The 25,135-nt window shown below is 42.8% G+C and overlaps 1 protein-coding gene across 1 annotated transcript in view; it reads left to right on the top strand.

Moving 5' to 3' along the window:
* Positions 1–12,634: 12,634 nt before the first annotated feature.
* The window catches only part of RGL1 (ral guanine nucleotide dissociation stimulator like 1), a 75,232-nt gene continuing 62,731 nt past the window's right edge, over positions 12,635–25,135 (top strand). The window contains exons 1-2 of the mRNA XM_065842771.2: positions 12,635–12,785; positions 13,765–13,875. Coding sequence (XP_065698843.2) covers positions 12,759–12,785; positions 13,765–13,875 — 138 coding nt within the window. The 5' untranslated portion in view covers positions 12,635–12,758. The remainder of the gene's footprint in view (positions 12,786–13,764; positions 13,876–25,135) is intronic.

The following is a 25,135-nucleotide window of genomic DNA, read 5'->3' on the forward strand; positions in this document are numbered from 1 at the left end:
GGCTTCATATACCTAAAACATTTGTGTTCTATGTTTAACAGTCACTGTGGTAGGCACTTTGAAAATACCTAAGCCAAATACCTTGTAGCTATACCATCACAAAACATGCTAAATGATTTTGTTTGTTTGTTTGTAATTTTACTTGGAGACAGACGATGGGATTTCTCCAAGCAAAACACGAAATAATGAATAATTTTTCTTGTTACATCTTGTTACTGCCATGTTACTGTTCCATTCCTGCTTTTATGTAGTCATTTTTTTCTAACATAATGTTCTAGCCTAGATTGTCCCTAAAATTTTCCACTCTGTTGGTATCTGAATATAAGAGGATTTCCCCTTCACAGAGCTTTGTTTATGTTTTTATTTTGCTTTTCGGACTTTGTCTAATTCTTCAGTAAAGATCCTCTGGAAGAGAACTGGGGGAACTGTCAAAACACGGGCTGTTTCCTGTCATTGTCTGGAGTCTCAAGCATTGTGGACTTCCATCTCCTTCCTGCCTTTTGTTTCTGGGTCGGTAATGTTGTCTTTAGGTTCAAATAAAAATAGATGTAATAGAGCTGGAAATAGAAGCTAGTACCCTTAAATGAATATCTTTGCCGTCTGATCACAATGTGCCAATAATAACAAACCGAGGTAATCCCGGAGGGTACTGAAGTGTTTACAGCCTGTGGTTCTAATCCTGTCACCTTTCCCTCGCCAGTGAATCCACTGCAGCCCTTCTTCAAGGAAGTGATATGTGGAGCACAGCAAGCAGCCAAGGAGCAAGAGCAGGAGCAGTGAGAAGGACTTTGCTTCAGCTGAGGGCGCTGAGTCATGCTGCTCCCAAAAGTTCATAGAATTTTTACTGGGCATTGAGCTAAACCTGTTCAAGTGATTTGAAGTCTATTAATCTACATCAGAGTGGGATCAGTGACTGTTGGATATTGGACCAGGGCAGTGACTGTCCCCCTGTACTGAGCACTGGGGAGACCACACCTCAAATCCTGGGTTCAGTTTTGGGCCCTTCACACCAAGAAAGTCCTTGAGGTGCTGGAGCAAGTTGAGAGAAGGGAACGGAGCTGGGGAAGGGGATGGAGCACAAGTGTGATGGGAGCGGCTGAGGGACCTGGGGGGTTCAGCCTGGAGAACAGGAGCTGAGGGGAGACCTCCTGATCTCTGAACTGAGGAAACGGCCTCAAGTTGTGCCAGGGAGGTTGAGGTTGGATCTAGGGAACAGTGTCTTCCAAGAGGGTTGTAAAGCATTGGAACAGGCTGCCCAGGGCAGTGGTGGAGTCACCACCCCTGGAGGGGTTGAACAGACAGATGAGGTTTTCAGGGACATGGGGTAGTGCCAGGGGTGGGTTAACAGTTGGACTCGATGATCTTAAGGGTCTTTTCCAACCAAAATGATTCTATGATTCTCTTATACGATCTATTTTTGCATTGTAATAGTGCCTAAAGGTCACAGCCAGGGTTTATATCGTCTTGTCCTGGAACATTTGCAAGTGGGTAGAAATCTGTCTCAAAGAGTGTAATGAAAATGGAAAGAAAAAACATGGGTAGAGGGAACAATGGGAAAGACGTAGGGCAAAGTATGAAGGTAAATACCAGTGAGAGCAAGTATTTATAGATCACTGGTGATATGCATCACTTGCAGGCTGTAAATCATTTAAACTTTTGTTAGTAACGGAAATGTTGCCTGTGTCCCACAGGATCTTTTTGTCACTGTTGTGAACTGCAGATGCTTTTTTGGCATCAGAATAAAGATGCATCTCAGAGCTGGGTTTATCAGTTTGAAATGGTTACCAAGTATGTATTGGTAGCATGTATTAATAAAAGAAAAAGCCTCCCAGGGAACTTTACCATTGGGAGCTTCTGGTAGGCACTGATCTACGAGAAGCATCAGCAGAGGTGAGAGGCTTCTCAGAGATAAATAGTCAGAAGAGAGATCGAATTCTGAGGGATCTTAGAAGTGAATATTAAATAACTGAATGCAAAAGAAAGTCTTAATGCTGCATTTTGACTGAGCTGGAGGGTCAGAATATGGGCTTTGGAAAGCTCAGTTTGCACAAGATGGAAGACAAGAGTCATAACAGCATAAAGGGAGAAAAGTTGGAGCTGACTTAGGCTGGTAAAAGCATTTTTGCCTCCCCTAGCAAAACAGGTCACAAGTTTAGTGCCCATTTCCTTCATCTAGAGACGTCCTGGTCAAGGAAGCCTTAGCACCGCATTGACATACACAACGTGGTCAAGAGGCAGAAGTAGATGTGCTGCCCGGGTTACTGGCTTAGGCCACTGCAACAGCAGAGCTTGCTTTGGTGTCAGAGAAAGCAGAAATTGAAGGGAGCTGAGAAGGGGCCTTGTGTGTAGGTAATCGTGCTGTGGGTTGTGAGTGGCTGGCACGGCATCTAACGAACACGACGGAACGTTTTCCCTGTCTGTCTGATGATCTTATTCAATTTGTGGTGTTTCACAAGAGAGAGAGAGAAAGAGAAAGGACATTAAAAGTAAATTTATTGCTATCTGCATTTCAAAACTGCCTTTCTGTTGTTTTCAAACAGGTTTGCAATTTCTCCTTAAAGCACCTGTCTCTTCAGAGATGTTGGAGGAGATGAAGAAGGAACCCACCTGAGCAAGATGGGGAGTCTCTCCACAGCCTGGAGGAGGCAAGTCTGAGGAAGCCTTCTGAGCAAGTTGCAGAGGCTCTGCAGAGCCTTCAAGAGGCAAGTCACTGGTGTACAGACTGTTCTCTCTGACTACAGGATATTTTAGAGATGGAGGAGGTAAAAAACAGACAGAAAAACAACTCAAAAAACCCCAAACCCAGCCTCCCCAAACCAGGATTTTCTTGCACTGCCCTCAAAAGATATACTATTTTAGTGATTTCTGTGCTGAAGGCTGTGGTAGTTAGTAAAGCCCTGAAATTTTAATTGTTCAAGTGGAATGTATGATGATCCAACATTACGTGGTTGCAGAGGGACCAGTATATGTATTTCTAAAGTTAATTGTTATGTATTTGTTTCCAGTTATCTTGTAAACAGTGCTGAAAACAAAGCTGTGAAGTAGGAGTCTGATTTAATGGTGCCAACTTGGCTCTGTAGCGGGGCGTAAGAGGGTAATAAAATTCTTGCAGGATTTGATGAAATCAGATAGAATGAATGTAGCGTTAAAGAAAACAAGAGACCCATAGATAAGCTGAATTCTTGCTTCACTTCAGTTATTTCCCTTTTAACCCAGTGAAGAAAAGAAAAAAGTTGACAACTCTGTCTTCCTGTTGCTTGAGCACTGGGAAAAAGGTAGGTCAGTAGCCCAAGCCAACGGGAAAATGAAATTCTTTCTCACGTCTTTGCCCTGAGCTCAGTTGAAGCCTGTGTTCTCTTTTCTGTTACGCTACTGAGAATCCTTTGTTGGCTTGGATTAACAGAATTGCGATCTGAGACCAAAGAATTGCACAGAGTGTAATGAAAACTCGCAAGAATTCATTTTAGATGTGGTTCAGAAATCTGTCCACAGTGTTCAACAGTCTTCAGCATCCAGAAGAGCGCTATGATGGTAATACAAGGACTTGTGATCAGTTTATCCCTGTTATTTTAATGATCTCATATAGGTAAAGAGTGTTGTGTTGGTGCACAACGTTCAGAAATGCAAAACTTTGGTTTGCGGTTCACAACTCTCAAGATTGCTTGCAGATTTTCTTCATGTTTTAAGCCTAAGATATGGAGTTACTTTTGCACATTTTAATTGTGATCTCTGACATAGATAATGGGGATTGGTCTCTTCTCCCAGGCAGTTAGCAATAGGACAAGGGGGCATGGGGTTAAACTCTACCAGGGGAAATTTAGGCTGGATATTAGAAAGAAATTCTTTGCAGAGAGAGTGGTCAGGCATTGGAATGGCTGCCCAGGGAGGTGGTGGACTCACCGTCCCTGGATGTTTTTAAACTGAGATTGGACATGGCACTTAGTGATATGATCTAGTAAATGGACTGGAGTTGGACCAAGGGTTGGACTTGATGATCTCTGAGGTCTTTTCCAACCCAGTCAATTCTGTGGTTCTGTGATTCTGTGCTGTTGGAAACGTGATTACTAGGGTTTGCTGTAGGAACAGCATTTAAATTGAAACTCTTCATTTATTCTTTCTGGAAGCTATGTGTGCATGAAGCGAATGAGTCAAGAGACATGCCATCTGATTGTAACTCAATGGGTGGGAGGGACAAAGTCCTTGGGCTTTGAACTAGTTAGATATAAATACAGAGCTAGCTGGCAAAAGTCTGCTCAGAGGAACGGGAGGCCCCAGATCGAGTGGGAAGTACTCCCATATCCTAAATAATAGACACTCCAATAGAATTATTAAGCCCGGAATGCTTGGATTAAAGGATACCAGAGTGTTGCAGACTTCTAGGGGAGGAAATATTTCTTTTTTAAGAGGAAAAATGAAAAAGACTTATAGTCAACAGAGATTTATACCGTTTAAACAAACTGTAACAGGGCCATAAAAGGCATATGTGTATCTGTAACCAAAGCAAAATGAAACAGAAAGGAAAAATAAAGTTATGTTTGTAAATGGGAAGTTTTGAGACCTCATTATAATCAAACAGGTAAATTTCTTATTCTGGAAAGTGAAACATTCTAGAAAAGACCATGAACTGTGGCAAGTTATTTGTGAGTGAGGGGGAGGATTCAGTACCAACTAGCCAAAAATATAAATAACAAATTTGTAAATGTATCGAAAGTAAAAAGATTCTTATGGAGAATCAGCTCTTTATGGAGATGAGAGAGCAACCAGGAAAAATTAGAATTTTGCTAAATCAACCCAATACATGCTGTTGCTATGACCAATATAATTATTAAGCCTTACTTAGGTGCAAAACACAGAGAAGGCAACCTTCTGAGTGACACTTGTGTATGAGAACCATTTGATTCACAAATCAGGAAAGCGGTTTTCTTTTTCTGAATTCAGCCGGTGTAAACAAAATGCCCCGTTTATATCACAATGTCTGTAAGATTTTCTTTTTTTTTTCCTCGTGTTTATTGGATTAATTTTATGATGCTGTCTAGGAGCTATAGCTCCTAGGAGCCAAATGGAAGTGTGTGTGTATGTCTGTGTAAAAGACAGGAACATCAGACCTTTCCTTGAAAAAGGAAGAAATCGGTGAGCTCCATCTCCTTGTCTTCTCCTTTATATGCACGCTTGCCTATTCCTCTGTGAAGGAATCATAAGACAAAGGAATATGTTCCCATTGTTTACAAACCGTGATCTCAACAGGACAGCCTTGTTTCCAGCACTGTGCAGTGTCTGAACGCTTTGGTCACAGCCTCTTCAGGCCCAAACCCTTGACCTGTTACAGCTGTTTTGTCCCATCATCTTTCCAAAGAAATTACCGAGTGACATCACCATATGACATTGTATTTGCCTTAATTTGTTTTCGGAGATATGCTTGAATTATCATGAAAAGGTAGAAAACTCATGCAACCAGAGTCTGTTCAGGTGTAATTCCATGCCTGAGCTATCAGCTGAGCCAGACGCGGGCTGTGCTGGTGCAGGGTCTGCTGCAAGGTCCAAATCTCCATGTGCCTGAAGCCACCAGGTTGTCCTGGAGCTCTGCCATATACCAGGGCCAGCTCTGTGTGGCCGTGGAGAACTGCTAGGGAGCTGTTGTCCTGTTTAACCTCAAATGCCTCTGGCGTTCTCTCTGTCTACCATTTTTCATGCACCTTATGATACAAAGATTTTGGTATGAAGCCTAAAGGTTTAGGCATTTTGGTCTGCTCTTTTATGGTGCTGTTAGTTTTGTCACTGTTCTTAGAGATATTTAATGCTTGCTGGATATATTAGCCTTCTCTTCACAGTCTTCTCTTACTTTTTATTGAAGAAGGGAGTAATAATTTTCATTCTGCGTAGGCACTGGGGTTGACTCTGTTCTCATGATAATATAAATTGGGAGAAACTGAATTGACGTCAGGAGAATTACCCACAATCAAATTTATAATTGAGCAATGCTTTTTTATATAGGATTAAAGTATTTATTCTTTGCAGAAAGTTTCAAAATTGTTCAAATGAGGCCCTTGGACTCTGCTCAAAGGTGAATTTTTTGGAAAGTTTGAGTGAAAACATTTCATCCATGTGTGAGTATGAGGAGAGTGGGAAACTATTTTTCCCCTTCATAAAGACATTTGCTGCCTTCTTTTGAACAGCTCTACAGCTTGAGGAGCTGAGGGCTGTGTGCTAAAATTTGGCATCAAAATAGCCATAGCTATGAAGTATCTTAGTTTTGGCTTTCATTTGACTGAGCTATGAGCCTTAGAAAACCACGTACTCCGCATGCACTTCAGGGGTTTGTTTCTTCCTTCAAAGCTGGTGAACGGTGCAGTCAAGAGGATTTCTTGTGAGCATCTGAGCAGCTATGCAGCATGAAACTAGAGAGAGAGGTTGCTTTGTAGCAGCAGGGGCATATGGGGCTGGAAAAGGAACCTAAGACCTTGCATAGCACTTATGGCCTAAGAAAAGTTTCTGTGTGTTTTGCAATATGTGCGACTGAGACTCAAATTCTGAGAACCTGCTGTCTCTGCTCCTACAGGTTGTTTCTAAAGACCCAAGAGAGATTTCTGCAGACTGAGTAGGGAGCAGGTATGAGAGCAGACTCTGAGATATGCTGGCATGACTTAAAACCCTCTTGAGACAAAAGGCTCAGGGGACAGAGCATAAAATCCATCATTGTTGCTCCGTATGATGTTGCAGGTGCTGCTGTTCACTGGTGATGTGAACCGTGGTTTTGCCCTTCACTGGTGATGGCCCATGGTTTTGCAAGCAGCATTGCTTTGAAGTTTTAACAAATGGAACTCGAAGGACTTGCTGTTCTCGAAGGGAATATGCCACCTGGATCTGAGATTATACAACAGCACAGTTTGTGAAGCAGTGCATGCCTATCTAATTGCAATCACATGGGAAATGAGAGGTCAAGGGAAGGCTGGATGCGCTTCCTTAAGTACATTACATTTACAATGAAGCTGGTTAATATTTCCAGTTACTTGGAGGCCTCTATTTAGTTCTAGTGTCAACAAAACCAGATTATGATGAACCTGTGTATCTGGTTGCTTACTGAGCTGCTATTGCATTGTCACATCTTTGAATGCAGTTCAGAGTAGAGTAGGGAGCACTGTTTTTCCCTTTTTGCACAGGAGTAGGGACTGCAAGGGTTGCAGACAGTGGAAGATCAGACATACAGCATGTAATGTAATGTTTCTTTTGCTTTGATTAGTTAGTAGTTTGAAATTCAAATTTAATTTGTGATCCCAACAACTTTTCTTACTGACTGATATATAGTGACAGTGCGTCTCATTCATGTAAAAAACACAAATCTCCCAGTTAGTTTATTTTCAAATGAGGAGGATGGAGGGCCTGATTCACCTCTGTTACCCTCTACATCAGCACACAGGGTGTGAGAAGTATTGCCCTGGTACTGATGGATGCATGAGGCACGTGCCTGGAAGGTGCTTTGTGCTGTAAAGGACCTTCAGCGTAGATGAGATTATAGCGCACTGAATGCCAAAGTAGATCTAAACCACTCCCTGACAAACTAACTGTGTAACTGAGTGGAAAGCAGGAGCTCAGGTGTGCACAATGTAATGATATTGCCACATGATTTTCATAGGGGAACTCTGGTAAAGGCCTCTGTGTAGCCAAGCTACAGGTCAGAGTCCACAGTCGTTAAAACACAATATAGAACTGATTTGTGTTTGCACTTCTACAGTTTTTGAACTCTGTAGCTTTTGTGGCTGCTCTGCGCATGATTTTTTTAAAAATAGTTTCAACCTCAAGAACTGTCGTCTGCAGCACCTGTTAGTTATCAAATTGAGGGCTTATGCCACAAATGGAAAGCAAGAACTAAATGTGGTTATAAAGAAACCAGGCGAATAATAATTAATGAGATAGTCTTAATAGAAATAGCCTTTATTTCCTTTTGTAGGCATGCACTTCTAATGCATTATCCATTGCAGGTGTGTCTCTTTGGACAGGCTTTATTCTTTATGATAGATTCTAATTTTGGTTTTTTTAGAGGGTGACCAGACAGTCTTGTGGAATCCTCTCTTCCAGTTAACAGTTGCGTATGTATATGTGGTACCCTTGAGGTGGTAGCCGTTGCTTCTTAAAAATAAAAGAAAAAAAAGGAAATATTGGAAAAACATTTAATGCAAAGACATGGTTACTAGATATGTCTGGCATATTCAGCATGCAAACAATTTTGATTGCACCAGGAGCAGAAACTGCTTGAGCTGGCACTGCAATTGAAAGGGACAGCATGGCCTAACTTGCATTTTTTTTGTAATGCAAGGAGTGTTTTCCACTTTTTGGGGAAAAAAAAAAAAAAGACACTGTTGTGTGTTTTTCTTTCCTATCTCCCGCTAAGCATCCTTTCGCAGAGACACTAATTTCACGCAGATCTCTGGTAGCTGGCTTCTTTCCTTTTAGGCTGTGTGATGCCGTTCTCTCATGGAGAAGCTATCTGGGATGACTCTTGCATCACCTGGTTACTTTGTCCTTTTTCTTTCCGCTCCCAAATATTTTCCTTATTTGGGTGTCTCTGACTTCTGTTTCCTCTTCTCTGTCTGATAGGCCCCTAGCAGAGGCAGTAAGACTGCCTGTTCTTCATTTCCAGCTGGTTTATAGGTCTTTTGCTTTGTCTTCTCATGAAAGCGTCTGCCTGCCAGCTGTAGCAACAGCTGAAAACAAGGAAAAATCATCACTCTGTGACTAACTTATTTCTCTGTGGACAGTCGGCAAGTTCTTTTTGGGGTGGTCAATGATCTGCAGTTTGAGAACTTTCCAGACCTCAAAGTATTTTCTTATATAACATTTCCCGGTGAGAAGTGTAGGGTTGCATTCACAAGTGGATTTGTAGTTCTTTGTTGTTGCGAGGGGGAGGGAATACGTGCTCAGATGGGTTAGAGGAACAATTCTGATTCAGTAGGAAGGGCAAACACAGGGCTTGACTGTGGCAGGAATGTAGTTATTCCATGTGAACATGATTTGGAAAGAACCAACTATTTAACGCAACGTTGACCATGAGTCTGGTTCATTGAAATAGATGGGATTTGTGTTTAAAGTCTGTTAAAAGACCAGAACAGCAGTTCTACTAAAGAAAGTTGCAGACTGTTCTTATTCTTTTTCATGCTTCCTTTGGTCCTTGAAATCTTTACAGAACATATTTTAGATTAATCAGAGCCTGCTTTGTCTTCACGTTTTCCTGTGCATTTTGATCCTGTCTCTTGGTCTCAAATAAGTGGTTGAACACCACGTAATGGTCTGACAATGCAACTAAATGGAAGTAAAATGTTACATGTGCTTTTCTCCCTTTCCGGTATTAAATAATCAGTGTTTGGATGTAAGGTGGATTTTTAGGAGCCTAGACTGACCATAATCCTTTCTCCCTAAAAGGCCAAATGAATACATATATGGTTTTGTAAAAGTTAATGACAAGATCTGGAGTTGAAATGGGTCATTCCTTTAAATTTGTAGTCAGTACCGTATGTTTCATCCACTTTGCAAGATTCTGTTAGTCTGAGAGAAATTTCTTGTATTCCATGTAATGGCTTTGTTGTAGCTACAGGATCTGATGATATAAATACAGACAAGGGCTGTCAAAAGAGGTAGTATATTTAAATTGACCTCTTTGTTTAGCTGAAGAGCAACCCCATACTGTGGCTTAAGGAAAGCACACTATGTTGGAAAACACCATCCCATCCATTCTCAGCTGCTTTAATGAAGATACCACCCCAAGCTACAAACACCCTTTGCTTAAATGAGACATTTATTGTTAGAATCCAGACTTTCAAGGAACTAGAAAACTGCAAAATCAGAATTGGCAGAGGATTTGGATAAACAGTTTTCCACTGAAAATCTATGGAAAATGTGATTGCTGGGCTGTTTGCAACGCAGTGTTTGACGTAATTCTCATGGGGAGAAGACTTGATCCCATGGAGGTTTGAACTTGCGATTCACTTTGATTTCAGGGTCTAGGCTCTAGTTCACCAAGGAAACTTCAGAATTTAGTTCCTTTGATGTGAGAGTTTTAAATTAATGCTAAAGTAAAGCTACTGCTTACGTGCTTCTCTGAACTGGCATACTAGGTAGGGGCTAAAAAAATATTAGTTTTCCAGACTAAGTTGCACTGGGTGTTATCCTGGCCATCTTGCAGTTTTCCCCTTGCAGCTAAACTAGTTAATGGAAACAGTTTCTAGAAGCTTCATCATGTAAGTTAATTTAAGGCATAGTAAACAACATAACTAGATTAGGATTTCAATCAAGTAAATACAGAAGGTTCTACAAAGGCAGACTGTTTTTAATATTGGAGGGGTTTTTTGTCTCATCTGTTAAGAGCAATAACTCTTAGCATAGACAATGAATGATTCCCTCAGGCTAATTCTGTGTCAGCTGACTGAGGACACTACAGAACCAAACATACCATTGTAAATGTATCGTCCTCAAGGCTCGCTCAGAAATCTGTTGATCTGGGAAATAGCTGCCCTCTAAGTGTGTGTACCTTCACAAGTGCTTTTAGTCTAGCTCTCAGTAGGACTAATGGCAAATCTAATTAATAAAAAGGGTGGCTTTTTGCTTCTTGCTAAACTGGGTGAGTTCATCTGGCACTCCCTGATGGAGATCCTGTCTGTCACTTGCCAGTGACCAAGAAAATTCAGAAACATCATCCATGACAGGGTTCGTGCCCTACCTTGAATGGAAAGAACTGAGCTTGCCTTTCCATAAGGTGTTCCCTAAGGATTCAATCTGAAATGTGTGATTTGACAAGCTAAATGGAGCCAAATAAGCGTGCTCCTTCCCACTGTATTAACTCAATCCCATTTTCTTTGTATTAAAGAAATAGTTAGAAATAAATGCTGGGGTTTGCTGACTGCCATCCAAAGTAATACTAGTGCACTTATTGTGGCACCAGAACATCATACCACGATAAAGCTTTTATTTCAATACAGAGTAGTTATTTGGCTTTGGTGTTAAATTCCTTGTAGCTGGGTATCCATTTTCATATGCTAACAGATGTTTGTCCTGTTCAATAGCAATTTGTTCTGAAACTGCTTGCCTGCCCGCTGGGCTAGCTACATGAATTCAATGCAGACTCCATTTTTTGCACCTAAAAATTATGGTTTGGAAAACCAATTTGCAAAATCTAAAGGATTCAAAATGGTCTGTGCAGTTTTACAGGAGAAGCCAAGGGACTTGGGAAAGCTGGACTTTGCTTTGTATGTTACAATACATTTTAGTCAGATTATTAAAGCCTGTATCTGTCTCAGCATATTCTGGATAACTTCATTATTACACAAAGAAACTAAATGCACAGCCTGGCAAATAATCAGATCAGTTCATCCATAACAACAGCTCAATGTTGGTTTCGTCGCTTAAAATAATGTTCCTTGCTTTCATGTGCTTCCTCATGTTCACAGCTGCAAGTTCTAACAGTCTCTGCACCAGCAGAGCTCCTGAGGTAACTGGTGCTAACACTTGTGTATCAACCTGTTAATACAGTTGCTGTTAGTGCTGGGTTCAGGAGATCTGGACTGTCTGGTTCAATTCTTACCTCTTTCGTTGGCTCGTACAGTAATTTGTGCACTCAGCTCCTCTCTGCTTTCATTTGTAAGTCCAAAACAAACCCCCAGGTAACTAAAGGCAGCTAAAAAGAGGCAACTTAGTTAGTTTTATAAGGTGTTTTGAGATCCTGGTGTTAGCATGCTGGTGCCTGCAGCCTGCGCTTCTGTGGGGACGATGATCATGGTTCATACGGGCTTGGCTGTCACCAAGGGACGACAGAAGAAAAATAAGGATATTGTGGGTTTAGTCTGTGTAAAGATGTAGGTAGGAAATACGATCATCTATTGATTACAGAATCCGTATCAGAAACTTTTCTTCTTGAGTAGGAAGTCATTCTCTTGAGGCGAGACAGGTGAAAATAGCCAGGATTTGTTTCTTGATGCCAGTTGTACAGGTCAGTGCTTTTCCCCATACCTCCACTTTCCCCTCACCCTAAACCCCTGTCAGCCCTGTTGGCGCTTACTACAACGTTTACTTCCCCTACTTTCAAGCTTGTGGAAATAAGCTTGTAAAATGAAGCCGGGCTTAGCATTTCTACCTTTTGTAGCAGTGGTGTGGGGTTTGGTTTGTTTGTTTGTTGTTTTGTTTTGTTTTTTCCTGTGGGTGTGGTGTTTGTCTTTTTTGGCGTGTTTGTTTTTCTTCTTCCTGCAGAACAGTTCGCAGCCCCCCAGCAGCGGGCAGGGTGCCCCAAGGCAGCAGGGCTGGGCTGGGCTGGGGCCCGCGGCTCCCGCACCTGCCCCCGGGCCCGCCGCCCCTTCACGGTGCCCGGGCGCCGGGGCGCGGCTGCACCGGGGTGATGGTTGGAGGGAGGAGGCGGTTCCTTCGCTCCCCGTCCCCGCTGAAGCCCAGCAGGACGCTCCGCACCTTGTCCCCCCTCCCAGGGCCATCGCGGTGGCGGCTCAAGCAGCGTCCCCCGGGGAGCCGCGGCTCCGAGTAGAAGGGACGAGCGAAGCACCCGTGACTCGTCGGCCGGGGCTGCCCGCGATCAACAGGAAGCCCCTTGGCGGGGCCGGGCCGAGGCGGGGCCTGGCGGGGCCGCCCGCCCTCCCTCCCGCGCCGCGGAGCCGAGGGGCCGCACGGCTCGGCCCGGCCCGGCCCGCGGCGGCGGCCGCTGACAGGGCGGAGCGGCGGCGGCAGCGGCGGCGTGTCCCGGCGAGGCGCCCGGGGAGGCATCGAGAATGAAATTGCTGTGGAAAGCTAAAATGGTAACGGGTGTCCCGTTCCCCCTCCTCCCCTTCCCCTGCCCGCGGGGTGACCGGGCGCGCCGGCCGCTGCTCCCCGGAGCCCCGCTGGGAACGCGCTGCCTCATCGCTGCGCTTCCGAGAGATGCTTCTCTTCGGGAGAAACTCTGTGTGTGTGTGTGTGTGTGTGCCTGCCTGACAGCGAGGGGATGAAGAGGGTGCTCCGGAGAGGGAAGTTAGTTTACTCCTCGGAGAAATTCAGATGCGTGTTTTCTGTCCGCGTTGCAGCAGCTTGTGCTCTTTTGTACGGTTAATAAGCTTGGAAATGAGGAGTCATTGCAGCACATGTTCAGTTAAAGTTTGGAAGACGTTGTACTTTTTTTTTTTTTTATCCGCTTTCTATTATTTGTGAGTTTTAAAGCCTCGACTCTGTAAAGTTTTTTTGTAGCTTGAAATAATAGGTTTTGGAAAAGCAAACCACAAGCGCTTTAGATCCCTCCTGTCAAAAGAAATAAAGGGTTGCTGTATTTCAAATGCTTGTTAGCTTCAAAGTTTGAAGGCTGCTTGCCTAAGTAGTTCAACAGTTTTAAAAAGTGCAATTCCTTCCATAAATGAAAGGCCAAAGAGATTAATTGCTTTAAAAAGGGGGGAAAGGGGAGGGAGAGGGAAGACAAGACTGCTAATCAAAACCAAACTATTGCCTTAGAAAAGAGTTTATACAACTATTTAAAATATGTGCTAGTCTAGGAAAAATAGTTAAATGGAAAGTCAGGGTATCTCGCTACCGCAGGAAAGGACAGCTTGCCAAAAATATCTGCAGTGTTCCCTCAATCTAAAAGTATTCTGTATTGCTTTGATTGTTGTATTTACTTTGTGCAGCCCATCTTCTGCCCTCAGCTCTGCATGAAGCAGTAGAGCACCTGGTATAGATTGTGGTTAGCAGAAGAGGGAAAAATATTCCTTTCTCTCTTACTTTTTTTCCTCTTTGCCCTTTTCCTGGCAGAGCACAATTCAGGATGGGGGTGAAGAAGTAGAAGAAGGAGCTGTTTACCATGTCACCCTGAAAAGAGTGCAGATCCAGCAGGCTGCCAACAAAGGAGCAAGGTGGCTTGGGGTAAGTAAAGCTGGTGCAGTGGCATTTTGGATGGATGCTCCTGGACTTTGGAGCGGGTTCCAGGGAGCTGAATTCTGCACGGGTCGTTACGATATTAACTTCTAGCACTCTCTGCTCTCACTATTAAAAAACAAACAAAAAAACCCCACCAAACAAAACAGTGAAGTCATGTGTCTGGATCATCTGAAATGACTCTGTCCTTGTGTTGACTCTTCTTCTTTTCTTGATGTATAAAAAAGATTTGACCAGTTGTAGCTGTGGGTCACAGGGTACTTTGTGCAGAAATAAGGGTTTAGCTCATGGCCTGAGAAGCTGAACATTTGTCAGTTATTTTGGAGTGGCTGCGTTTCATTTCTGCTGTTAGGAACCTGTCTCAGGTCTCCCAAACAAATAGTCTTGGTGTTTTTACTAATGAAGGTCTCTGAAAAGTCAGCAGAAGCTTCCTCAGAACTTAAGTGAATATAGATTTGGGTCTTATTTTCATATTGCTTTCTCAGCTGGGTGAGAAATTGTCTGCCTTTCTGCAGGGATTACAGCTCTGTACTGTTTTTCAGAGGTATTTCCAAGCACGAAGGCTTTAGGGGTAAGCGCAATGAGCTGAAATGCATAGGCTCTCAGTTTGGCAGCTGCTGATGCCTGCACCGTTGTCAGGCCAAGTCCCCAGCTGATTAAAGTGTCCTCACTTCATTGCAATCAGTGCAGCTGTGGCAGTTTGAGCCAGATGGTCAGGAGGTGGGTAGAACTTCCGTGTTATGTTGTGATGTTTCTACATTTTCTTCAGGATCAAAGGCAATAACATAAGAATTTGCTTTGATGTAGTGTCCAGGTTGGGCAGTTGTAAAGACTTAAAACTGCCCTGAGGTTTATATCGAATAATTTTCTTGTGAAATTCCATGACATAATGCAATGCAGCAGTGCTGAAACCACAGAAAAAAAAAAAAAAAGAGGCAAATTGTATTCTGCATACAAATAGTGCTTAGAATCTCCACTTCCCGTCTTTCCAAGAAGTACATAGAGTTCTCATCAGAACAGATAATTTCAAATCTGTTTCCTTTGAGTGGCAGATTTCCCATCTCTGCCTCCTGTGTTCACTAGGAAAAATATTAGAAAGTATTTTTGACCTCCTGTCCATTTCCCAGCTGATGGTTTTGTGTAAGAGGTGGGGAGCATTTTGAGCGTGTCTGTGTCCCTTAAACGTACTTTAGAAAAGTAGATTTTTTTTTTTTTTTCCTGTTTCAGGGGTGTTGCTCCTTGTACGTAGGAGGAGTTTGCCAGGTCTTGCTCATCTTCTCAAGGGAAGAGTGCGTGTGTGTTCATGAGATCGTCCCCGCAGCTGATGGTGCCGATCTTAATAGAATGACAAGGGACTGCAAGGTCAGGGAAGTGACTTTGAGCTTTCAGGGGCTGGTGTTGGTGTTTTCAGGTCAGAATGGAGCCGTTTGGGGGGAAGGAGGCAACATGGCACAACTCCACACCTGTTCCGAGCATCAGTTAGCGGTGACTTCAGCTTCCAGGCTGGCACCTTTCATGAGCAAAAAATCTCATGCATATTAATTATTTTAAAAGTCTTTTTAAACGTATGGGCTGTTTGTTTCCCTCAAGCTCTTCAGAGCATAAAATATTTTAAGCTTTTTTTGTGATCTTGTTTTATTAATGGCTTCGCTGTGGTCCTGAAGTCAATAAATAGCCTCTAACCCAGAACATTATTTACGAACAGCCATCCCTGGCCCCAGCTGTTTTGCTTTGAAAAGCCTAGTTGTCTCTTTTATAATTGTCATGAGGTGACTTTTTTTTCTTTAATCTGGAGCTTATAGGGGTTTATGATGTTAGTGTTCTTTCTGTGCTTTGAAATTCATAGCACTAAACTAATAAGCTGATGGATTTATCAACGTTGGTCTTAATTTTTTTGCTGGTGCTCTAAGTTAGGCTTAAGTTGAAGACTCAAGGTTAACTGAAGAGTGTGAGAACAACCTATTTGCACATTAGGGAGTATTGAGGCTTCCTTTTCACAAATACAGTAACTCTGTTACTGATTGTATGTGTGTCTGGATTTCCTTTTTAAAAAGTTTCTTTTCCAGTGTCAGTTTGTGTCCTGTAAAGCTCAACTTGGCAGTTTGACCTTCTCTGGGGCACTGAGCTGCTGCTGGTTTGTTGGTGCAGGTCAAGGTCCTTCTGGCTTGAGAGGCCCAGGTGTTTTAAAACATGGATGTTGGACATGCCTGTTCAAAGTTGTGTGATATCGGAGCAGGGGGGTGGTCCAGCAGTTCCACAGTGGTTAGTTCTTAGTGATGCTGCATTTGTAGAGTGATTGGGAGGTTTTTCAGCTGAAAAGCATTAGCTGGTAAATTATTGGATGTGTCTGAGAGAAATGCAGCTCTAACTGAAAATTTCATAGAACCCATGTTGAAAAGAGTATAAAAGTTTTTGTTCATTTTAAGTGAGTTGGGCTTTATTACCAGTTCCTTTAAGTACTGAGAAGCTTGAAATCTTGCTTAGTAACGTCTTGTAGAGGTACCAGTAAGTGAAGGAACTTAGATCTTTTATGACTCTTCAAGAAGTCTAATAAACCTTTCTTAAAATTCCTGATCTGAAGAAAGCATCCAGGGTTCTTTGAATAGTTGGCCCCGTTATGAGAGAATGGTCAGTTTAAAAGCCAACCATAAGAGTACAGCGTAAGCACTGGAAACAGTTGCCTGTTTAAATAAGAAATGTCTTTTCAGTGTTTCAAACTTTGACAATTAATGAAAGCAAAAGACAAACAGGCTGTGACTGATGCAGTCATCCGCACTTCTTAAATTTCAGGTGTGAAGCTTTTGTATAAATACCAAATTCCTTAGCTTTAAATTTAATATTAGATATCAAAGTATGGCAATCATAGCTATTGTTTTTGTCACTAAATATTGAGTGAAGCTTTAGACTTCAGTCACTACAGTGTTATGAAGTATTAAAAGCTGTGGTAGTAGCTCATTATTGTGATAGATGCTGCACAAAAGCACTGTCCTGTCTGAAAAGAACTTGCAGACTGAATATGAAATGTCGCTTGTCTGTACTCATGTTGTCTCAGCTGCTGGTTGGTATCCGAGGCAGTGGTATCAGTTTGGCAACAATCTGATGTTTCTGAAGTTATTTGTAGACATCAAGGCAATAGAGAGTCGTAACAAAACTTCCAAAGGCAAATGTTACTGCTGGAGATGTTTCGAGAGAACACCTCCCAAACATAATTGGTCCAACAAGAGAAAGCATGAAGGCATTTTGTGTTAAAAAAGTGGGTTTTGATGTCTCTGGGATCTTGAGGGAGATGATGTGGAGATCGGGGACAAGCCATGGAAACTGAGACACCTGGTCTAACACTTTTGTGTGAGAAGGATGGAGATGTAGAGATGTGTACAGGTGAATGGCATGCTCAGAAGAAGGGATGAGGAGAATGCTTTCTGTGGCAGGCTTTCAGCATCAGTTTGAATAGCATTACGTCAGGCTAGAAAAAAAGGCATAACTGGAATAGAAGGTTTGAGAGTGCAGCAAGGAATTTTAATGACGTGACTAGGAAGAGAAGGTTGTATTTTAAAACTGTGACACAGAAAGAACCTGAAAAATGAGATTTGGCTTACCTCTGAGGATGTAGAGACAGCCTGTAGGGAGGCTGGCACCCTATGTGTCAAACAGGGTGGCGCTATTGTCCGTGAAGAAAAGACAACAAAACAGAAAAGAGAGGTGAAGAGTTTAGACTTCTCTGGGGTTTTTCGATCTTGAGCTGACAGCCAGGTACCCATGAAATGAAAGAGAGACAAGCTGAATCATACCGTAGCCAGCAGCAGATAAGAACAGTAAAGCTGTAAAAGTAGATCAGCTGCTAAACACCTGAATTTCTGTTGCCAAGGGCAGTGTGCTGACAGAGCATGAGCAGCGTTGGAAGAGGTGAACTCCAGTCAGTGGCTTCTTGTAAGCAGTAAACTGAAAAGTAGGCTGTTAGTTGAAAGAGAAAGGAAAAGGCAGCAAGAGGAGAAGTAAGCAGAGAGATGAGGGGAATGTTTAAGAGTGAAAGAGACTTTTGTCTAGGAGAGTAGTAGGACTGGGCAAGGTAAAAGGTACAAGAGGTATGAGTGAGTGAGTGGGATCCTTTGGAGAAGTAAAAGGATTAGAGGAGGAGCAGAGGCAAGAAACTCCTACAGTTGTCACACGGTAGAAATGAGAATTGTTCAAGGGATCCTTCACAAAGAGGAACTGGAGGATTTGAGGGCTGGGACTACAGATGTGGAAGGAGGTTAAATTGCAGTTGCCGAAATATGGAGTGGACAAAATTGAAGAAAGTGGGGGGGAGGAAAAAAGGCCATTCTAGTGAAGGTAACTGGCCTGGTGGTTGTGTGCGTGCCAGATGCCAGGAGGTGCGTACACTGAAGGTGCACCAAGGCTTGTGCTAGCAGAATGGGCCTTGTAGTCATGGAAAAAGAAAAGAATGAGTGGTGTGAGATGATAAGGCAGGAAGAAAATAGTTGACCATAGAAATAGCAAAGAGGCAAGTGGGTGGGTAGTTTAAGGCTACCCAGTTGGATGAACGATCTTGACAACTGACAAGAACTGAACCAAGGCAGTAGATGCTGTTGCCAGCTGATTCCTTCATCAAATGTGACTGATCCAGTAAGAGGTGATGCTGTGTCAGTGGAGTTTACTTTAAATTGGCTTCCAGGAAAGGGTTAAATTCTGTAGAAAGCAAAGTAGAGCAGGTCTGTGAGATGCTTAGCTTTACAGTGGCACACCTGGGGACCGGGGAAAGCATTTGGTGAATTGGAGCAGGAAGTTCAGATAGCTGAATGTGTGAGCTTGGAAGTTTGAGAGTCAAAATGGCAAATGCTACCTTGACTTTCAGTTTGAATAAGGGAAAAAACTTTTGGAGAAGGTTGCAGGAATAATTATCTAAGAAGGATTAATTTTGGTTTTTTAGGAGTTAGGTTTTGACAAATAGAGAAAAGCTCTTGTCAGCAGAGAAAGCTGTGTCTAAGAGTTAAAATGAGAGTTGCCGAAAGCCAGGCATTTGCTTAGAAGGCAAATGAAAACAAACATCTAAAAGTTTGTCAGTTGTATAAGAACAACAACAATGGTATGCTTCACAGACAGAATGAGATAGAAATTAATGTTAATATACATATAACTCCAAAAACTAGATACATTTCTACCTATTTTATATAAAGATGACAAAGGTGAACCTGGAGGTTGATGGTAATGATGGCAGATGGAACTTTCACATGACTTTATGTTTTGTCTTTGCCTAAGAGCTTGTTGTGTGCCCACACTGGGCAGCTGGTAGTGTCTGGCCCAGAACTGCAAAGAAACTGGTGTATGAAAGGATAGTTGAGCAGCAAGGACTTTTTAATTCATCTGTCAAGTCAGAAATGACTTTGTATGACTGGAGAAGAGCAAACGTGGTGCCTGCATTGGGGTGGGAGAGGTGTGATCTGGGTAGGGAGGAGATATTTGTCTTGTGAAGATAAGTGATCTTCTGGATTTAAAAAGGCTGCAGGTTTATTCTGTTTGAAAGTTTACTCTTGAAATCACTTGAAAAAATTAGTCCCTGGAGAGACTGAGAAATTGTAAGATCAGTGAAGGACCTGTGAAGCTGAAAGAGGGACTGTTGGTCTGGAGGCAGGTGCCTGTGGGAGTTCTGCATGGGTCAGTGACAGAAAAGCAGAGGAATGCTGAAAAAATCTGATGGTCTGGCAGGGGAAGAAAACACCTGGAAATGGAAATATTCTACAGGCTGGCATTCAGGATTGCTGTAACAGAAGTAGGTTGAAATTAAGTAGCACAGAATGCAAAGGGGTGTTTGTGAACAAATTAAAATTTCTGCTATAGAATATTTTTTTGTCCTTGTCCTTGTCCCTTCCAGCTTTGGGTGTATTAGTCAATCACAGGATACTTGAGCCACCAGCACCATGCAAAATAGAAAAGGCAAATGTGATGTTCTGTTGGTTTAGGTTATTGCCAGCGAAGATGGGAAGTGTGAAGCCCCTTGTTAGAGTGTCCTGGCTCACAGTCTGTAATTTTGATCATTTCTGAGAAAGTCGATTTAAGCTGAGAGACAGGAACGGACTTCTGGGATCATCAAGAAAATGGGGAATATATCCAATTATAATCTGAAGACTATATCTTAGATTAACAAAATGAACATTTAGGGAATATATGATTAATACCTATAAAAATAATGAAGTAAGCAAAAGGAAGGAAAAAGAGCCATTCACACGAGCTATAGATCGATGTATAAATTATTATAATAATGTTTCAAATCATCAAAGCACTGAGGCAGTGGAGTGGTGTCCCAGGAAGAGTGAGGGAAGCAAAGAACCCAACAACATCAATATTGGAGCTGGATCAGTTGGTGAAGAGGATTATAAGGTAACTTCCTTTGACAGCAGCACACAGCATCCTCCAATTGTATGTTTCTAAGCCAAGAGGAAATATAAGAGCAAGAAAATGTGCAGCGAAGGGAAGGATTGAGGTAAATCATTGATATGGAAGTTGCATTTTTGAGGGAAAAATGTGGGAGTTTGTGGCAAAAGAAAAAGAGCGATCCAGATGTATAATCGGAGAGAGGGAAGTTGGTTGGGTGGAGCTGGTTGCATGTGAAAGATGAAGACAAGAGTCCGGAGAAGAGAGGCTGCAGAGGAGAACTGTGTGGTAGAAGTCCCCCGTAGCCTTACCCAGGCTGATGACAGTGGCTTTGGCTGTAAAGCCTTGGATAATAAAATACAAACAGTGGTGCTGGTCTCTCCCGCTGCTGTATGCAAAGAGGTCGCTGTCAAATTTTAAGATTGGAAGCTGCTGTTCTAGAGGCAGCCAGAGAAAGACAGGTGGGAGTGAGGAATAGAGCAGGGAGGAGGGAGGCGGAGGAATTTGTGCAGATGTCTGAATGTGCACTGGGAAGCGGAATATAGAGAAGTGGATGCAGAAAAGTAGCAAAGAGGCGTTAGATGATGTTGGTGTGGAACTGGAGGAGGGGGAGCAGTGGCCTAAGAATAGAGCGGATGCAGTGCCACAGAAAATGAGCGGCGAAAGGCATGGGTGTGGCATGGGCAGATGGACAAGAAGATTATAAAATGAAAAACAAACAAGAAGTTTTTAAGTGCTGTGAAATTACTTTCATAGACCTCCCTGCTAAGCAGCACGAGTGCTTTATCTCACCATTCCAAGGGGTTAGGGAGGGGTGGGTGACCTGTGTCCAGCCCTGGAGCAATCTGAGGGAAGCAGAGAGGAATGAGCCTTTGAGCCAGGAGGGGCTCGGGCTCCCTAATGCCTGCAGATGTTTTCCTATCGGAGCCTTTTATCCGGGCAGGAGTGAGGAAGAGACTCTGGAGTTTTTACTGGGGCAGGTCACAGGAAACACAGCCAGGAACCGGAGTTCCCCCAAGGCTCTGCGGATACGGACAGAGACTCTATCTCCACATCTTAAATGATTGCTGAGCTTTCAGAGCTGGTCCTCAAGCATCAAGTTCCTTGCTCTACGATGGATGACAGAGACTACTCTTTGAGTCCTAAATATCCAGATAACAGAGAAATACTATGCTCCCTCGTGGCCAGCGCTGCCTGGTTTAGTTAGTCATTGGTTGTGTGCCTAGAGCGGATTTGAGACACATGCCTTTTTCTTTCTGCTTTCTTATTTTGGCCACAGCTGAACTTCTGGCCCTGAGGTTTGTTCAGGCAGAGATTGATTAAAAAATTTACTTGTCTCAAGGTGTCTTCATTGCTATAACATTGAGCATATAGCAGAACGTGTTCTTCCAAAACTATTAAGAGACTGCTGTAGAAGGGTGCTTTAAATACCTTCAAAATTCTGAAATGGGAAAAGCTGAAAAGTAACAGATCTATCATTAAGTATTTTTGTGTTTTCTTAGCGCTGATATTGATAACGACCTTCTCTGAGACTTTTGCGATGATTTAATAATGTATTTTGAATGACTTTCTCACACTGCACACTGCATATGACCACAAATTTGGCTTCTAGGCACCTCTACAGTCGCATACATTGGCAAGAAGCTTGTGTTGGAGTGTTCAGTCAGAAAAACATTACGAAAAGGTCTGTCTAACTAATCTGTATCCCAGTTAGGACCTAGAACATAACCTTTTATTTGACTTGAACAACATGTCAGAAAAGAAGTGTTAGTTTGGATTTTTTTCTTTCCAACACTGACCTCCTCCTAAGTATGGGTTGAGATTTAAATGGTGCCTGGAACCATCAGCATTTTTGGAACGTGAAAAACCTCCAATTTTCTTTGGGCCTGCTCCTACCCTCCCATGTGCCCTTCTGAGCCAGCTCTGTGATTTCTTTTTTATCTCGCTCTTGGGTCTGGTCAGATGTAGTTTCCTGTGCGCCGCAGAGGCAAGGGCTTGGCTGATCTCTGTCCTTGCTGCAGCTTGCTGTTTTGACTCTTGATTTATAGCATATGTTGGTCCCTTTTGGCTGAATCAGATTCTTTAGACCAAAATCCGGTTCCTGCAGCCTGTCCTGACTGCCCAGACCAAGGCCAGGGTGTAGTTCTGACTGTATGTTTGGCAGAAGGAGAAAAGCACTTCCCAAGGAGCTAACAGGATCTCTATAGAAACCAGGTTGCACTATTGTCCACTCCTAATGCTCTTCTATCTGAGGAACTGTCTTGGAGATGGAGAAAGAAGAAAGGTGGGGTGTGGTGACATTGATTTTTGCATGGCGGAAGATGCCTGTGCACTGCTGGACACCCACAAAGAAGATACATAGGAGATTTCAGAGGGAACGATGATTTTACCTCTAAACAGGTACATAGTTATCGAAAACAAAAAACCTTGGTGTCTCATGCAGCTTGCCCTTTGGTTTTGAGTAGGCTGTTCCTTCCTGTCCTTTCCTTCATTTGTGGGCATAATAGTACCATAGCATCGTAGCCCTTATTAATGACTTCTCATGGAATATTTTCCTCCTTGCTTCCTGGTTCAGGCACAGATCTCTGCTCCAGGGACATCCCACATAGCACTCTTGGATGTGGTCATCAGCTGCGTGAAGGCTGTGTGTCGAACAGACATTGAGAAATGAAACCTGAGCTTATTATGAGTTTTCAAATGCAAGTCTGAAAGGTGACTGTCTCTTACTTGCCCAGTTCAGAGTACAAAATGCATAATTAGAAGGGTCACTGGCTTTGTAGCACAGTGTCATGCTCTCAGTTGAGTTTAAACCTCCCATTCCAAGCTGTCCAAGGGTGACAGGAGGGCAGCGCTTTAATCTTGCTGTGTTATTAACACCGAGTCAAGGATGTTGGATGCTCCTGCAAGGCCACATGGAAGCAGGGAGAGATGTCGGCAGCCTCCCTTCCTACAGGGCTGTGCAGAGGCATCTCTTGCTAATTACCCTCCTGTTAAGTGGGACAGCAAGAGGCAAGGGAGGCCTCTGGAGTGAATGTTGCTGGGGACCGCACTGCTCTGGTTTTGCACTGTTTGCCTGTGGCTGTGTTCTGGCGGTCTCACAACCAACCTGCTTATGTACGAAAACTTATATTTGGCACAGTTTTGGTTTATGTAGGGACATGTAGGAATATAACGATATCCTGTGCTATAATTAATATCCACTGGGAGTTCCTCTGATAGCCAGGATGCCTTTTTAAACTGTTGTTCTTGGTAGAGGTTCTCCCTGAATTGTAGCATCTGAACTGTCTTGCTGCCAGCATCGCTGGATGTTACCTTGCTTGTTTTTTCAAGAAGAAATAAGTGAAAGGAATAACAACAAAAAAAATCAGCTTGCTCTGCAAAGAAACTGCTATTTTCCTTCTGAATGCTAGAAGATCTAGGTCACTTGTTGGGTTAAAGAAGTGTTGGCAAGGAATGTGGCTATGTGTCATTGGAAAGCCTTGGAGAAGCAGCATGCAAACTGGACTGAGATGCTGTAAGCAGAATAGCCCTGCAGAAACCATTAGTTTTACAGTTTTGGTTTTGATGTTTTCGTTTAAGAAACAGGCCAAAGCATTGCGAGCACGTTAGTCACACTTGGATTTAAATTTAGCCTTGGTAAAGCTAATTAAAAAGATGTTTAGTGACAGTGTGTAAATGCATACTTTAAACTTGCATCTTTTCCTACTGCTGTAGGAATCTGTTTTCTAAATGTATAGCTTCCTATAGCCGGCACTGTAAGGGGGTACAGCTGCGTGAAGAAATGAGGACAAAGTGACCAGATCATTGCCTGGCTCATTGAAGAAAATGGAGTTACCTTGTGTGAAAGGGGTGAATGGATGTTAATTTGATGTGAATGCTGTTCTTGCTTGTCGTTGGGTAGCCCGTGTCTAGTGTCTTGTAAACCAAAGGCAAAACGTGGTGTTTATCACCCCAGTAAGATAGTGTTAGAGGCTGTAAAACATTATGCATAAGAGCTTTCTTATTTTTTAAACACCAGAAAAATTGAGTGTCCCTCTTGCATCTGAAATTTTATATTCTTAGCAGATTGCTCAGACAGCTGCAAAGCTGCTTTTATCCAGTGAATTTGGACTGGGTTGATAGAGCATTCTTTGAACACTGGGCTGATACTTTGATATGTTCTACTTGCAGACTTTTCTGTCTCTCCTCCCAGCTAACACAGGTGCATCTAGACCTCATTCCTTAAGGGCAGAGCAGCTGACCAGGAGTTGTCTCCAGGGAGTTGTCGTGGTTTGTCCCTGCAGCCTTCCAGATCTTTTTTGCCCCTAATTTGCCCCCCAAATGCTCTATTTTCATGTTCAGTGGCCATACAAGCTCTTGAGAAGTGACTTCTAGTTCTTCATGGATTGTACACTAGCAATGTGAGTTTACATTTAGGGCCAAACTATAAAGTCTTCTTATGTTTTTACACCTGGAGTAAGGATTTAATTGACATGTATGAGAATGTGTTTTGACTTCTCTGTTGTTTTGGTGTTCTGTGGGGTGGTTGTTGTTAATGTTTTAAAGCTATAGTGGGGAATTCTGTGTTTTAGACATAGAAATCCATTTAGTGTTTGTGGAAATCACTCCCCCTTGGACCAAATGAGCTCATGCTAGTGCCTGAACACAGCCGCACTGTAGTTCAGTTCAGCACCCCGCCACCAATCATTTAGGGACCTGAAGGAAAGTAAAAACATATTCAAGTGAGAGGATAATGGTCTTGCATTCTTACAGCATCTTTCATCCAAATAAATTTCAAAGCACGGTCACAAATTTTCACCAGACGATGTGAAAGATGTTGTAATGTGACATAGTACAAAAGTATAAGATGGGTGAGGCTTAGAACCCAGCAGCAGAGCTT

The sequence above is a fragment of the Patagioenas fasciata genome, chromosome 6 (assembly GCF_037038585.1).
Source record: "Patagioenas fasciata isolate bPatFas1 chromosome 6, bPatFas1.hap1, whole genome shotgun sequence".
In the NCBI taxonomy this organism is placed as follows: domain Eukaryota; kingdom Metazoa; phylum Chordata; class Aves; order Columbiformes; family Columbidae; genus Patagioenas; species Patagioenas fasciata.